The sequence below is a fragment of the Thamnophis sirtalis genome, unplaced genomic scaffold, assembly GCF_051295495.1.
Source record: "Thamnophis sirtalis isolate CommonGarterSnake01/CBP01778 unplaced genomic scaffold, rThaSir2_p1.2 scaffold_3, whole genome shotgun sequence".
NCBI classification, from domain to species: domain Eukaryota; kingdom Metazoa; phylum Chordata; class Lepidosauria; order Squamata; family Natricidae; genus Thamnophis; species Thamnophis sirtalis.
In genome coordinates, this window is record NW_028261383.1 from 25,991,698 (window position 1) to 26,008,281 (window position 16,584).

At 44.3% G+C, this 16,584-nt stretch overlaps 1 protein-coding gene and 1 long non-coding RNA gene across 3 annotated transcripts; one reads left to right on the plus strand and one right to left on the minus strand.

Annotated features, from left to right (window-relative positions):
- The first annotated feature begins 222 nt into the window (after positions 1–222).
- Positions 223–13,986, plus strand: RNF5 (ring finger protein 5). Of its 2 annotated transcripts, none has more exons than XM_014065624.2 (6): positions 223–407; positions 1,907–1,925; positions 6,032–6,144; positions 7,962–8,016; positions 8,139–8,250; positions 12,768–13,986. In XM_014065624.2, exons 1-6 carry the CDS (start codon positions 259–261, stop codon positions 12,854–12,856), a joined length of 537 nt encoding a protein of 178 aa, XP_013921099.2. In that variant the 5' UTR covers positions 223–258; the 3' UTR covers positions 12,857–13,986. The 2 variants fall into 2 exon arrangements, with proteins under 2 accessions (XP_013921099.2, XP_013921098.2); XM_014065623.2 differs by having other exon boundaries at positions 224–407; positions 8,136–8,250.
- Positions 12,468–14,931, minus strand: LOC148047685 (uncharacterized). Its single transcript, XR_015696168.1, has 2 exons — positions 14,628–14,931; positions 12,468–14,484 (listed from the first exon to the last, which is right to left on the minus strand). It is a non-coding gene; the product is annotated as an uncharacterized LOC148047685 (long non-coding RNA).
- Positions 14,932–16,584: the final 1,653 nt, after the last annotated feature.

Here is a 16,584-nt window from a genome sequence, read left to right on the forward strand (position 1 = left end):
ATGTCAACCAATAACGTAGCCGCGTATTCGACTCCCAGGTATCACCAGCCAATCAAAAAAGTTTTAAGAGACTGCACAGAATTGAAGGCGGGACCAACTGGAACGTACATAATCAGCTTTGCCAGGTGCCCCGAATGATTATCGTGGCCACCAATGAAATGTCTACGGAGCGTGAAGGACGGCGAGAAAGACCAATGATTAAAGAGCGGGCGTTTACATCTCCTCCCCCCCTCCCGTTAGTTTAAGTCAGGGCGGAAGATGGCGGCGGCGGCGGCGGCTGGGACAGGTCCAGGGGTCCCAGATGGGGAACCGGAGGGGTCAAACCGCGATCATAGTGCTTTTGAATGCAACATCTGCCTGGAGCCTGCCAGAGAAGCTGTCATCGGCCTGTGCGGCCACCTGTACTGGTGAGCGAGGGAAAAGATGCAGAGAGGTGTGGCACAGGAAAGGGGAGAACCAAGAGGCTGATTTAAAAGATAAATAAAAATAAAACTAAAAACTTGCAACAAAAGGAAGAAGGTGGGACTGGCCGAAATCCAACAGGTGAAGCGCTTCTTCTTTTTTGCTCTATTTCCACTCCAACGAAGCTCTGCCAGCTGCCTTTGGATTGCTTGGTTGGCCACGTTCGGTGTAAGCAAAGAGGTGCATGTCTAATAGAAGGCAGGCAGTGTGGCTTAGTGGTTAGAGAGCAGTTTAGTGGGGCTGCTAACCTCATCATCTCCGGCCACCAGCACCCTTTAGTTGTCCCATCAGTCTGGAAGGAGGGTCTAGAGAGGACCCAAAGGCCACCACCAACTCACAATATTGCTGGACTGGCTTCATGCAAGATATTACACTAAGCTAATTTGTGTAGTTGGTGGCCTTACAAGTGGGGTAACCCACCCCCCAATTGCCCCAGCCTATACTTTTTAAGGGACGTGGTGGCTCAGTGATTAAGACGCTAAGCTTGTCGTTCAGAAAGGTCGGCAGTTCAGCGGTTCGAATCTTCTAGCGCCACGTAACGGAGTGAGCTCCCATTACTTGTCCCAGCTTCTGCCAACCTAGCAGTTCGAAAACACGTAAAAAATGCAAGTAGAAAATAGGGAACACCTTTAGTGGGAAGGTAACAGCCTTCCGTGCGCCTTTGACGTTGAGTCAGGCCGGTCACATGACCACGGAGACGTCTTTGGACAGTGCTGGCTCTTTGGGTTTGAAACGGAGATGAGCACCGCCCCCTAGAGTCAGGAACAACTAGCACATATGTGTGAGGGTTACCTTTATACTTTGATTTATATGCCGGTGTAAATGCTCAAATGGAGAAACCCAGCAATTGTGTTTCATTCACTTAGATTTATGATTGACTTTACAGATAGTCCTCGACTTACAGTCATTTGTTTAGTGGTTGTTTGAAGCTACAACTGCACTGAAAAAAGTGACTTATGATCATTTTTCACACTTACGATCATTGCAACATCCCCATGGTTAGGGGCTCAAAATTTGGACGCTTGGCAACTGGTTCATATTGATGACGATTGCAGTGTCCTGGGGTCATGTGATTCCCCTTTTGCGGCCTTCTAACAAGCAAAGTCAATGGGGAAGCCAGATTCACTTAACAACCATGTTGTTAACTTGACAACTGCAGTGATTCACTTAACAGTGGCAAGAAAAGATGTAAAATGGGGCAAAACTCTGTTAACAACTATTTCACCTAGCAACAGAAATTTTGGGCTCAGTTGTGATTGTAAGTTAGGACTATCTGTATATCATTTATTGATTATTAAATTTGCATAGCCGCCTATCTCATAAGTGTCACTTGTTGATTTCTGTGTGCCCATCCAAATTCTGATTCAGTATGTAATTTCTCTTCATGTTGGCTTGATCCAGATTTCTTTTAAAAAGTCTCGTACTTTTTCTTCCCTTTTTGCAGCTGGCCTTGTCTTCACCAGGTGAGTCGCTCTGTTTATTTGGACACTGAACTGTAAGATTGGCTGGAGTTGAAATGTTTAATTAACTTTTCCTGTTGTATCTCTTCCAAATACACTAACATCTACAGTTTTCCAGAAATCTTAGACAGCATAGCGACTGGTTGGGACAGCATAGTTACTAGCTAAGGCAGCGATGGAGAACTTTTTTCTTATGGCGTGCCAAAATTGCACGCATGCATTCCCACATCAATTCAATCCTCCCTACCCAATTAAGCATGTGTGCGTGAACTACCCCGCCTCCGGTGCATGCGGGTGTGACCCCTCCCCAGGCTTCGTAGGCTTTCCTGAAGCCTGGAGCAGGCAAAAAACTCCTCCCTTGCCCCCTTGGAAGCTCTCCAGAAGCCAGAAATGGATCTTTCCAAACTTCCGCTTGGTCTGTTGGAGCCATTTTTCGCCCTCCACAGCATCTGGAGGCTTTCCTGAAGCCTGAGGAGGGCAAAAAATGCCCTCCCGGCCCTCCAGAAAGGCGAAAAACCACCTAGCCTGTCTGTGCACTGGGTCTGGCGGCTGGCATGCCAGCAAATGTGGTTCCGCGTGTCACCTGTGGCATGCATGCCATACATTCGCCATCATGGAGCTAGGGATTATGAGTGTTAGAGTCTGAAATTATTTTGATGACACCAGGTCAGTCAAGGCTGGCCTAATTTTTGGACAAATATGGTAATCCTTGACAAAAGTAATCTGTGGAGGGAATAGAAATAGTTGTCAATTTACAACCAGTAAGTAAATACCGTATTTTTCGGAGTATAAGATGCACCTTTTCCCCTCAAAAAGAGGCTGAACATTTGGGTGCGTCTTATACACTGAATACAGCATTTTTTTCCCTCCTGAAATCCCATCCCCTTCACCAAAATGGCCACGCAGAGCCTTTAGGAGGCTTCCAGAGTGCTCCTGGGGGCTGGGGAAGGCAGAAATGAGCGAAAAACGGCTAGTTTTTTGCTCAATTTTGTCCCCTGCCCCGGCCCCAGGAGTATTCTATAAGCCTCCTAAAGGCTATAAATGCAATTTGTTTGACAAAAAATGGACCATTTTTTGCTCGTTTTTTGGGGGGGGGGCACTCCCCCAGGAGCACTTTGCAAGCCCCCTAAAGGCTATTCATGCCTTTTGGGGAGGGGGGAGGGTCCATTTTCACAAAAAACGGGCCGTTTTTGGGCACCTTGGAGTGCACCCACGGTTATAAGTGTGAGTCAGTTTGCAAACATCTGAATTTGGATCATATGATCTTGGGGGGGGGTGTAAGTGTGAAAAACGGCCATCCGTCACTTTTTTCATTGCCTTGGTAACTTTGAACGGTTACTAAATGAACTGTTGGAAGTCGAGGACAGAGGTGGGTTGCTGCCGGTTCGGCCTGGTTAAGCCAAACTGGTAGAGGAATTCAGGCCTGGGTCGCAGAACTGGCAGTGACCCAGGCCTGCCACGCCCCCGAACTGCTGCTGACCGCCTCCAGCCATTTTGTTTTTTTTTAGTGACTGCTCATGTGCCGTTCACTGTAAATTGTTCTGCGCAAAGAACAAAAAACAATTTACACTGAACAGTGTACGCGCGCAGGGGTTGCGAACCAGTAGTAAGACCGGCAGCAACCCACCCCTGGCCGAGGACCATTGGTTTAGTTGTTAGATTATAGGTTGCCTTCCATTTGGGAGGCTCAAGGTGTTTTCCTCCCACAATAAATCGGGCTAGAGATGCCTGGCCTGTAGAGCAGATTGTAACTGGCATTCGGCCGGTCCAGGGAAATATAATATTCTGCCTTTTTAATATTTCTCAAAATATTTCATTCTTCTAGGAGAGGGGTGGGTGCTAACTTTTTACAAAAGTAAGAGGGTTTGGGGGTAGAGCTATCTCAGAGGTATCTGGAGCTGGGATTGTGATTTTCATCTCCCCCACTCCTTTGCTGACTTGGGAATTCTGGGAGTTGAAGTCAGATCAGGGGTTCCCAACCTTGGATCAGCACCAGGTTGCGGCATGCCAAAAACCAGGCCACGCAAACAAGCGAAGCCCCATCCACGGGATGCAGGCAGCACACGAAACCAGGCTCCTTCCAGTCCACGGAAAAACCTCTTTCCACGGAACTAGTCCCTGGTGCCCCAAAGCTTGGGGGCCCTTACAGTAAAACACTAGGGAGCTTCTGTGTCTGAACAGAGACCAGAATCTGAGTCTCTTCACTTCCAGTCTTAACACATTCATCTTTGTCCCATCCTGGCTCTTAAAGCTGAGAAGGAGAAACTACCAGAAGTCTTCAATTTATTGCCATTTGTTTAATGACCGTTTGGTGTTACCACCCCTTTAAATAATTACTTAGCAACTGTTAAGGGTCCTGTGATTACCGTTTGTAACTTTCCCAGCTAGCTTCTGAAAAGCAAAATGTGTGTGTGTGTGTGTGATTTGCTTAACAACCACCTGACCCCCTTAAGAACTGCTGTGATTCACTTCAATGTGGCAAAATCGGCTGCGGCTCAATTTAACAACCATCTTAAATAGAAAGCCTCGTCCAAATTGTAGTTATAAGTTGAGGATTACCTGTGCTACAGTCCGGACTGAGCCAAGACTATAACCTACACCTCCCTGCTCCTAGTCTGTTGTTTTAAAAAAGTATTTCTCGCATTCAATATTTTTACTTCGTTTATCTCAAACCTGGCATTGAAATATGCCCAAGTTGTGAGCTGAGAGGGGATTATTTTGTGTGCGCGCCCAGGTTGTGTATAAGTAATTATTTTGGTCCGTATGGCGTTTCAAAGTCTGTGATGTATATAATTCTAAGAAACTATAGGTCCCATTGCAAGTGTTAGTGTCAGTGACCCACAACTCCTGGTAATCAGAAACAAAGTCCCCCTCCCAGAGACTCTCTCCAATCTATGGAGATATTTGGAAAGCCCTCAAAATTTGCTGCCACTTCGATCCCCACAATGGACGATTGGCTGCGAAAATGGATGGAGTTAAGCAGAGATTGACTGTTTTGATCAAAGAAAAAAAAAACACGAAACACTTTCATTTCTACTTGGAAACCGCTTCTGGACTTTGTGCTCGAGGTGGAAAAGAAATGAAACTTTGATTTTGGCTTTTACCGACTAGATCAGGGGTGTCAAACTCGTGTCGTCATGGCAGCGTCACGTGTCGTATCGTGACTCCCCCCCTCTTCACTAAACTGGGCGTGGCCGTGGCCAGCGTGTGACACATCCGGCCCGTTGGCCGTGAGTTTGACAACCCTGGATTAGATAGATTTGTTGTTATAGAAATGGCTAGTTTATACTTTTATGGAAAAGCTGAAAGTTGAGCTGGGCATCAGTGTCTTATCCTACCGTGCCAAAGGGAATCAGAAGTCAGTGCCTTTTTTTTCTTTCCCCCTCCCCCTCACTTTTCCCTTCCCTTTCTCCTTCCTTATAATACCTAGTATATACTTTTGTATTTGCTAAGTCCTCAACTTGTGACCGGTCCTAAAGTCCTCGACTTACGACCGGCCGCAAGTCCTCGACTTATGATTGACAGCATTTTCTTTGTATGCTGCATTATAAACTAATAAAAACTTTTTAAAAAAAAAAGTTGCTCCAAATAGATACATATCTCCAGTCGGTTGCTTTAGATCTCAGCTTGCCAGGTTCTCATTTCATCGACAGCAGTTTTTAAAATGAAAAGCCGGTTGGCCCAGGAAACATGGTAGATCCCAAAGATACCGAAATTGCCTTCTCACTAATGTAAATATGTACATATTTGGAAGTGGCCACAAAGCTTCTGACTGCAGGGGGTTGGATTAGAATAGGAGTCCCTAACCCCTGGGCCACGGCCTACTACCAGGCTGCAGCCTGTTTGAAGCTAGGCCGTGTGAGTGAGGGTAACCGCACGTGTGAAGCTCCATGTGAATGGAAGGCTCTTGAGTGGAAGGCGCTTGTGCTTGCGTGCAAAACTCCCCTTGTGTGAGCAGAGGGCCATTCATAACCCTCCCTCCCACCCACACACATACTGGGCTGGGCCACCAATGTGGGAAGGTTGGAGACGGCTGGACTAGAAGACCTCTGAGTTACCTTCCAGCTCTATGATTCTGTGTAACTTATAAATGCCCTTCTTCCCTTCAGTGGTTAGAAACTCGGCCGGAGCGTCAGGAATGTCCTGTGTGCAAGGCGGGCATCAGCCGGGACAAAGTCATTCCTCTCTATGGGCGTGGAAGCTCTGCTCAGCAGGATCCCAGGTAAAGGATTCCTTTCTTTTCTCGGCGTTTGAGTTAAGTCAGGGGTCAGCAACCCGCACCTCTGGAGCCTCAAGTGGCTCTTTCATACCTCTGCTGCAGCTCCCTGTCGTCAGTCGGCTTTACAATTGATAGGGCTTTCGGTTAGGACAGGTAGAGGTAAAAGGACACTGCGCTAGGAGGAGACTCTATAGTGGGGGAACCAGACTTCCGGTCGGCTTCAGAATTGAATGGGGTGGCTTTCAGTTAGGACTTTTGTGGCTCTTTGAGTGTTTAAGGTTGCCGACCCCTGGAATAGGTAAGGGTAAAGGAGTCCCTGCAGATTTTATATCGCTAGCCAACAAGCGTCCGAATTGTGATAATGGAGATGCTGCGGTGGTCTTAAATACGTAAAATATGACCATTTTTCAGTGGCGTCGTAACTTTGAATGGTTACTAAATGAATGGTTTTAAATCATGGTTTACCTGTAATTGTTTTAATTCTTTTTATGGATTTTGTAACCCATCTGGGTGGGCAGGTTGGTTAAATTGAATAAATTAAACTAAAATTATGTTGCCAAAGAAGAAACGATCATTGGTGTCCCAAAGGTGCTTTTTATAAGAGGCAACTGGACTTTCTGGTTTTTCTTTGAAGATGTTTTGCTTCTTCCCCCAAGAAGCTTCTTCAGCTCTGACTGGATGGTGGGGAATGGAAGGATTTATACTCCCTGCAGGTAGCTGGTCATTTGCATTCTTTTAGCGAGTCATTGAGGCCACCTGGACGACACAGATAAACTTCCAGATTACAGTGTCCTGGAGTCATGTGATTTCCTTTTGTGACCTTCTGACAAGCAAAGTTAATGGGAAAGCCTAGATTCACTTAACAACCATGTTATTAATTTAAGAACTGCAGAGATGCATTTCACAAATGTGCTGAGAAAAGTTGTAAAATGAAGCAAAATTCACTTTACAAATTTCTCACTTGGCATCATAAATTTCGGGCTCAATTGTGGTCGTACGTTGAGGACTACCTGTACAAGTCTATGGAGATTTTCAGTCTCATGGTTGTCCCAAAGGTGCTTTTTTTTTCAAGAGGCAACTGGGCTTTCTGATTTTTCTTTAAAGACATTTTGCTTCTCCTCCAAGAAGCTTCTTCAGCTCACCATGTTGTGCCTTTATAAATTCTGTGACCGGCTCCGATACTTCTGCTACTAGAAGTGATTTTCAGCTCTTGGAGTTTGTGTTCCACTCTCTTTTTCAAAAACCTCAATTGTGTCATTAATCTGTCTTATTCTTTCATTGAGAAGTTGGAGCTGTGCTTTCTGCAGGATGTTCAAGCTTCTTGGATGAGAAGCAAAACATCTTCAAAGAAAAAAACACAGAGTCCCATTGCCTCTTGAAAAAGCACCTTTTGGGACTCCCTGTATACCATACAAACACAGCTGCCACTTAAAGAAACAAAAACAATCCTATTTTCTTTCTTCTTCTTCTGTGGTACATTTTCATTTGGTTGGGATCCTTAGTGCTCTCTGAGTTTGGGGGTTGTTTTCTTGGAGACCAATGAAATAATATCCTCAGTGCTAGAAAGGACCAAGGGTGTGCTCTCTCTTTACGTGTGCAAGAAAACAAGCAAGCTCAGAGAGCGCCAAGAACCCCCACGGCAGCCCTGAGCCTACAAAAAATTATCTTCTATTGGTTGCAATTTGTAAAACCCTTTGGGAGCAAGTACATATTCCTCTGCTGAATTGGACATACTGGGCAGTGCAAAGACTGGAAGGTGTGAGAAGCAGCAGGACTGAGACCGGAGCGGATATAATCCTGCCTTTTTCTCCATCACGCAGATTGAAAACTCCCCCACGACCTCGAGGGCAGCGCCCGGAGCCTGAGTCGCGAGGGGTGAGTGCAGCCCGTTTCTAACTTCCCTTCCCAAATCCATCCCGGACTAACTCTGCTCTTCCGCAACACACCTGTTACTCTACCCTCCTTTTTTTTTCTTCTCTCCCTCCCCACCCCAGCAGGGCATTGGCAGTTTCCCTGAAGCGGCCACGGGCTTCCACATGGCATTTGGCATTGGCGCATTCCCTTTTGGCTTTTTTGCCACGGGCTACAGTGCTCCAGGAGAAAGAGCAGGTAAGGTCCTGCCGTAAAAGGGGGGTGGGGTGTCAGTGCTTACAGAATTTTGGGGTTCCTTATGACCGTATTTCCTCTTGTCTTTCTACTCGAGACCAAGACTAAACCGAGACTGAGAACCTGTCCCAACTTTGATATCCAGGAAAGAAAGACCCTCAACTCCATTTATAATGAAATGTATTCTTTTACGGAAGGTCTATGGAGAATCTCAGTCATCCAGGCCATGGTTATCCCCAAGGTGCTTTTTCAAGAGGCAACTGGACTTTCTGGTTTTTCTTTGAAGTTGTTTCAAAAGAATATCTGAAAAGCTCAGGAGGATCTTCAGCCAACGCAACATACGTGGACATTTCAAACCCAAGAATACACTAAGACAGAAGCTTGTCCACTCCAAGGATAAAACACCTGGATGCAAACTGAGCAACGTGGTATATGCAGTACAATGCAGTGAGCCATGTACAGATCTGTACATTGGGGAAACAAAACAACCACTTCATAAACGAATGACACAACATAAGAGAACAAACCATCAGAACTAGTTTCAGCAGTTCATCTGCATTTAAAAGACAAAGGCCACTCTTTTAAAGATGGCAAAGTCTACATTTTGGACAGAAACGCCCGCTGGTTTGAAAGAAGGGTCAAAGAGGCCATCGATGTCAGAATTGAACAGCCCTCTTTCAACAGAGGGGGAGGGATGCGACATAATCTATCAACAATTCCAAGAAGGTTCCACACCCATTTGCACCATTCAGGCAATCCTAATGACACAGATAAACCTCCAGATGGTCTTAACGACCTGCTAAAAGAATGCAAATGACCAGCTGTCTGCAAGGAGTATAAATCCTTGCATTCCCCACCCTCCGGTCAGAGCTGAAGAAGCTTCTTGGATGAGAAGTGAAACATCTTCAAAGACAAAACACAAAGTTCAGTTGTCTCTTGAAAAAGCACTTTTGGGACTTTTACTGAAGCCAGGTGGTTAAAGCCAGCTCTGAGGATCTCCCGTGTAACCCCAGTAATTTTACCTTCTCCCAACCCCCTCTTCCCTTTGGTCATCTTGGTGATGTCAAATAAGGTTCAAATTAGATGTTTTGGTAACAGTTCCACATTTTGGCTCCTCTTTGGATGGGCATTTCGCATTCCATTCCCAGGCTGCGTCCTTGGATCTTTCAATCGTTGTCTCTGGATAGCACCTCTGCTTCCTGTCATCCCCCCCATCCCCCACTCTGTATCTTCCCATTCCTCCTCCCCATATTTTGTGGCAGGCTGCCATCCAAGCAAAGCGAAGCACGGTTGAAGTGGTTTGAGGGCAGATCTGATAGGCTTGTAATTGTTAGTTAGGGTGCTGATAGTTATTAACCTTAATTAACAACTAAAAGCCGCATAGAACCAGGCACCATATAAATACAATACATATCCCAGGGCACCTATTCTGGAGAGAGACAAATTCCCTAAGGATGGGCTCCAGCGCATGGACCGAAAGCTTGGAAGAATAAATGTTTTGTCTCAGTGACTGACTCAGATAGGATTCTGCAACAGTATACTGAGACACGTATATTTGTTTTCATTTGCAAGTCTCTGCCTCTTGTTGCCATGTGGTTAGATTCCCATGATGTTGGTTAGGTTACCAGATTTCTGAGCAGGCAAAGGAGGACAGGCAACTGGGATGGGAGACACGCAACCTCACATAGCATCCATGACAAAAATTAAAACGAAGTGCTGCCAAAATAAAGGTAGAGGTTGTTCTTGTTCAACGATCGTTGGAATTTACAACGGCACTGAAAAAGAGACTCGCCTCAAAGTTGCAGCCGTCGCAGCATCCCTATGGTCACATGATCGTGATTTGGGTCCTTGCCAACCACCATTTACAGTGGGACAGTTGCAGTGTTCTGCAGTCATGTTATTGCCATTGGCAACTTTCCCAGCCAACGTCCAACCAGCAAAGTCAATGAGGAAGTCAGCAGGAAATTGCAAGCTGCAGCCACGTTGACATCACATTTAACAACCTGTGACAATTTGCTGGACTATTTCAGCTAGAATAAGTTGGCGTGGTCACATGATACCACGAGGGCTTGGTTATCTCGGGGATTTAGGAGCCGTGGTGGCGTAGTGGTTAGAATGCAGTATTGCAGGTGAACTCACTGCTCACTACTATGAGTTCGATTCTGAGTGGCTTGAGGTTGACTCAGCCTTCCATTTTCTGAGGTCGGTAAAATAGGGACCCAGATTGTTGGGGGCAATAGACTGACTCTGTAAACCTCTTAGAGAGGGCTGGAAAGCACCGTGAAGCGGTATATAAGTGCTATTGTTATTACTATTTCCTATCTTATGTCATTTCCCCCCCAATCCCACATAGCCTGACAGACCTGGCTTACTCCAGGCCCCATTCATTAATCCTGTGGGACCCAGGAAGCGGTCCTTCCTTCTCAGTCTTGGCGCCAACTTTCGGGTAAAATTCGTACAGCCCCACCCTTCCCTTAGTTAAGCAAACCCTTACGACTTCAATCTAGCCCTGGAATAGCGTAGGTGATAAATAGATTTAATACAATACAATAGCAGAGTTGGAAGGGACCTTGGAGGTCTTCTAGTCCAACCCCTTGCCTCGGCAGGAAACCTTATACCGTTTCAGACAAATGACTATCCAACATCTTAAAGATTTCCAGTGTTGGAGCATTCACAACTTCTGGAGGAAAGCTGTTCCACTGATTAATTGTTCTAACTGTCAGGAAATTTCTCCTCAGTTCTAAGTTGCTTCTCTCCTTGATTAGTTTCCACCCATTGCTTCTTGTTCTACACTCAGGTGCCTTGGAGAATAGCTTCACTCCCTCTTCTTTGTGGCAACCCCTGAGATATTGGAACACTGCTATCATGTTTCCCCTAGTCCTTCTTTTAAATGATTTCAACAATTGTGGTTTTTTTCCTGGACTTTCGATGTTTTCTTTAAAGTTATTTATTTATTTATAATGTTTATAGGCAGCACATATTACTTCAGGGTATTTTATTGTAGCCGATTGAGGTAAGTCTATACATTTGATAAAACAAAGCGAGAAATCTGTTAATTTTATTGATGGATTGTCTAATTTATAGGACCTCCCATCTCACTAAAAAGTGACTCTCGACCATATAAAGTAACCTGTAAAAAAAATTGCAAGTAGTCCTCGACTTACAACAATTCTGGTGACTGGTCGAAGTTATAACGGCACTGACTTATGACCATTTTTCACACTTCTGACCATTGCAGCATCCCCATGGTCACGGGATTTACACTCAGATGCTTGACAACTGTCGTCATGATGGTTGCAGTGTCCCAGATTCACGTGATCCCGTTTTGTGACCTTCTGACAAGCAGCGTCATTGGGGAAACCAGATTCGCTTAACAGTCACGTGGCTACCATATGTTTCGGACTATAAGACGCACCGGAGTATGAGACGCACCAAGATTTCGAAGGGGAAAACAAGGAAAAAAATAGGTTTTGGCCTCCACGTGTTTGGTTTTTGCCCTCCCCAGCCCCCAGGAGCACTCTGCAGGCCTCCCAAACCCTCTGCGCCCCCCCATTTTTGGCTTCCACACCATTTTTGGCAAAAACGGGATACACAGGGAGGGGAGGCCAAAAATGGTCATATTTAGTATATAAGACACATTGATGTTTCAATCCGCTTTGGGAGGGGGAAGTGTGTCTTATACTCCGAAAAGTATGGCAATTTGACACTTGTGTTGATTCACTTAATAAATGCAAAGAGTAGAGGGAGCCAAACTCACTTAACACATTTCTCACTTAACGACCTAAATTTTGGGCTCAGTTGCAGTCGTAAGTCGAGGTCTCCCTGTATGAAATACAGGAAACATCAAAAATCTAGGGGGGAAAAATCCCTGAGCCAGGGGTGAAATGCTACTGGTTTGGATCGGTTCCCCCCGAACCAGTAGTAAAAAAAATGATGCTTGTTTGGGCGAACTGATATTTCCGACGATTAGCTGTGACGCGCGATTCAGATTAGCGAGATAAGAGACTGAGGAGGATTTCACCGCTGCCCTGAGCTACAAATATTCTCCTTTATTGGAGCCCTTGATGCAGCAAAACTTCATCAGTGGTGTTTGAAGTATCAACTCATGGAACCCCTGGCCGGAACAGAGGATTTGGGACACTCCAATGGACAGCCTTTGGTTATCAAGTGACAGCAAAGAGCTACGACGGCGTTAGTGAGCAGTTCAGCATTTAACCCTGTTAGGTTAGGTTAAGGTTTATTGGATTTATATGCCGCCCTTCTCCCAAAGGACTCAGGGTGGCGTACAACCTAAAAACACATATTACAAAAGTTAAAAGAAAGATTAAATAGAATATCCAAAAAACCCAATAGACATTTACAATGGGATTTAGAAATTAGATTAAAATTTGCAATTAAAATTAATAATTAATTTTATTCAGGCCAGGCCGGCTTGCTGTTGTTCAAATGCGGCCAACTTGCTCTTAGATTTCATCTTGGCTAACTCTATTTTTTTCTCTCTCTCTCTTCCTTTTCCGTAGATACAGAGGCGGCCAGACCATCCAGCTGGCAAGATTCGTTATTTCTTTTCATTGCCATCTTCTTTTTCTTCTGGTTACTCAGTATATAACTGGCTGGACCCCGCTGAGCTTAACCTGTACTAAAAAAAAAATCTAAAGAACAGAACGAAAGGACTTTGATATTGGTGGGGATGATGGGGGGTGGGGAGAGAGAGAAAGACCGATTTTGGGTGGGTGGCTTTGCTTGTTGAACGCATAGGAGAGACGGAAAGGGGTTAAAATGCTATATGGTGGAGTGAAATTCTCTCTTTTTCATCCCCCCACCCCCATCCTGAGAATTAAAACCATAATAGGGCTGCTTGCTTCTTCAAGTGGTTTGCAAATGGTTGTCTGTATACAACCCCAAGCTAATTACAGATTGAAATGGGGAGTATATATGCTAGAACTATTCCTTTCTATTCTTCAAGGAAAGATCTCAAATGTGAGGGCAATCTCGAATTACGGTAAAAGGTTGGAGAGAGCGCCAGAACAAGCCCACGCGGAAGACTCATTCTTGACACATTCTTTCCATCGGCTGTCAATTTGTCTTATTGAGCCAAAGTGGCTAGACCTGTCACTTTGCATAAAAGTGCACAGAGTTGAGGAAAGGGAATTTGGCAGGGCGAGCAGGGGTGGCACAGATTCTGCCTTTGATAGAGATTTGGTGGTGGGGAGCCTCCCTTGTTCAACCCGCAGCCCACAGGACGTGATTGTGGAAGGTGAAGATATTTGAAAGTGAGAGGCAGGGAAGGAGAAGACCTGTCGCTTCAGAAACCCACAGGAAGTAGCTGCACAATTCTTTTAATTTAATTTCCCCAAAGGGTTTCTCTTGGCTACCTTTTTGATAGGGCAAACTGCCTGAGTTTTGATAATGCATATGCTATGGTGGGTATCTTTCTCTCCCCCTCCTTTCTCTTTGAGGAAGGTTATTTAATCCCTTTTCTGTTGGAGTAACCTAACCCTTTGAGATGAGGGATGCTTGTTAATGCTTCATCCATCCATCCGACTCTTCCAACAATGTTGGGGGGGGGGGAACGTTTGCGGGTTGGTGAGGGACGATAGATCATCAGACATTGTAGTCTTGACTAACAGTATTTTGTGGTCCAAAACTTCCTTGGATAATGATTTCCTTTGTGGGTGAGAAAGAAGGGATGCGATGTCGATTAACCAATGCTTTAATTAAATTCACTCGTGATTCCTATCCAGTTGAAGGAACAGTCATTGAGAGCAAAATACGCCTGTTTAGAAGGAAAAAAGCACAGAATGCTACAACGTACAAGCAGTTGTCGGCTTACAGCGGTCACTCAGTGGCCATTCTAAATTATGAGGATTTTGGGAAAAAAGGGACTTAGGATCCAGACTTGAAGTTTTGAAGGTTGGTTCTCCTCTGGAAAAACTTAATTGTAATTCCGACAGCTGTATCACAGCTGCGTTTTTGGCTATCTGCAGCAAACAATGGTTTTGTCCAAAACTGCACTTTATTTTTTTGGCAAAATCACACCTCTAGCAAACCATTTGTCTGCTTAACAATGATGTTCACATAACGACCCTGGGATCGCTTAATGACCGCAGTGGTTTGCTTAATGACTGCTACAAAAAGTTTATAAAATCAGGCTGGTCATTTGACCAACCTATTTTATGACCACTGCAACGAAAAACTAACAGGCAGGCTCCATTGCAGTTATAAGTTGAGGACTACCTATGGCAGTGGTTCCCAAACTTGGCAACTTTAAGACTTGTGGACTTCAACTCCCAGAATTCTCCAGCTAGCTCTTCTGGCTGGAGAACTCTGGAAGTTGAAGTCCACAAGTCTTAAAATTGCCAAGTTTGGGAACCACTGACCTATGGAATCAAAACTTATGTTGGCGTGCCTGAAAAGAATGGTACGTTATGGGGAGCATATCACAGCTATTTAACTATCACAAGATTTTTTTTCGGCTGCATTAAGTGTTGATCTCTTTGTCTTAAGATTATTTGCGATTGCACTCCAAAATCCAACATCTTAAGAAGTGTGGCACTTCAGCCCCAAGTAAATAGTTCACTCTTAAGATAACATCCCGAATGGCACCTTTTCCTTCTGGCCAATTTTATTAAAAGGCAGAAACTTTCAAAAGCTACAGCTCAGGAAAATTTCGGCCTTGTATTGAAATTAGAGTTTGTGAAAGTTTCTGCCTTTTAACAAAATTTGTCACTCAAAAAAAAGCACTACCATTTCCCCCCCCCCCCTAAAAAAAGAGGGTGAAAATCTATACACTGAATACATCAGTTTTGGCCTCCCGAAACCCCGCCCCCTTGACAAAAATGGAAGTGCATAGCCTTTAGGAGACTTGTAGAATGCTCCTGGGGGTTGGGGAGGGCAAAAATTAGTGAAAAATGGACCATTTTTTGCTCATTTTTGCCCCCAATCCCCAGGAACACTTTGCAGGCCTCTCAAACTCTCTGCATGCCCCGTTTTTCACTTGTTTTTTAAATTTACCTCTTTAAAATCTTGATGCATCTTATACTCCAAAAATACTGTATATATTAGATTCCTGGTATTTTGTTTATATATTTTGTCTGACATGGCTCTCTTCCTACAATACTTGATATAGAAACAGATTTGAACAGGATGTTGTTTTAAATTAATTTTTTTTTAACCTCTTCATGCCAGTCTTTTGGCCCAGACATCCCACCCTCTAATAACAAAATTGAACAAATCCACAAACGAGCCAAAGTGAACGAGGGAGTAAAAACCGAGAATGAGCTGATGTTTTTCAGCTTGGCTTTGTGGCTGTTCCACTCCACCAAGGCAGCCTTTTGCAGAGACCGTTATTTACCAAGGGAGCCCCATGCAGAAACGTTTCCCCAGGCCACTTATTCACTCCTGTCTTGTCTTATCCACTTTTAATTTTTGTTTTGTTTATGTTCTCTTGTGCACAAGTTGCTCAGCGCCCTGAGGAAATGCAAAACCAGGAAATGAAATTAGGAACACTACTCAGCTGCCTCTTCAATCCCGTCTTCCACAATATGCAGTCCCTGATGATGAGGAGAGGGAGATTATATCCCACCCCTAGATAAATGCTGTGTGAATTGGGTCATATCCCCTTTTGCGAACTTCTGACAAAGTCAACGAGGAAGTTAGATTCACTTAACAACTGTGCTACTAACTTAACAACTACAACTCACTTAAGTAACAAGAAAGGTTTTAAAATGGAGCAAAATTCACTTATCAAATGTCTCACTTAACAACATAAATGCTGGGTTCCAATGTCATAAGTCGAGGATTACCTGTACTGTGCAAATGTGGAATTTTAGTACTCTTGAGAGCAAAATCCAAGAGGAATATTATATATATATATATATATATATATATATATATATATATATATATATATATATAAATTTCTATGGAGATTTATTCGTCATAAATCAGATCATCCTTGTCACCAAACCTGATTTTATAATCATTTGTATGGCAGTCGTTATGTGAATGCTGCAGTTGTTAAGTGAATTGTTCACTAGAGGCAGGTTTTCTCAGAAACTGGAAGTGAATACCTGTTTCCAATAAGATGATTTATACCTTCCTAAATCACAGTCAAGTGGCCAACAGGCCAGGTGAGGAGCACCCAAAGGGTGAAGAAGCTTCTTTGGATGAGAAGTGAAATGTCTTCCAGTGGGGGGAAAAAATCCAGTTGCCTTTTGAATAAGCATCTTTGGGACCGCTGTGGGTAAAATGGCCGATTTGTGAAATTAGCCACCCCAGAGAAAGTAAACTCAGGATAGCAACTTGGTGCGTGGTAATGTTTTCTGAATTAAAATG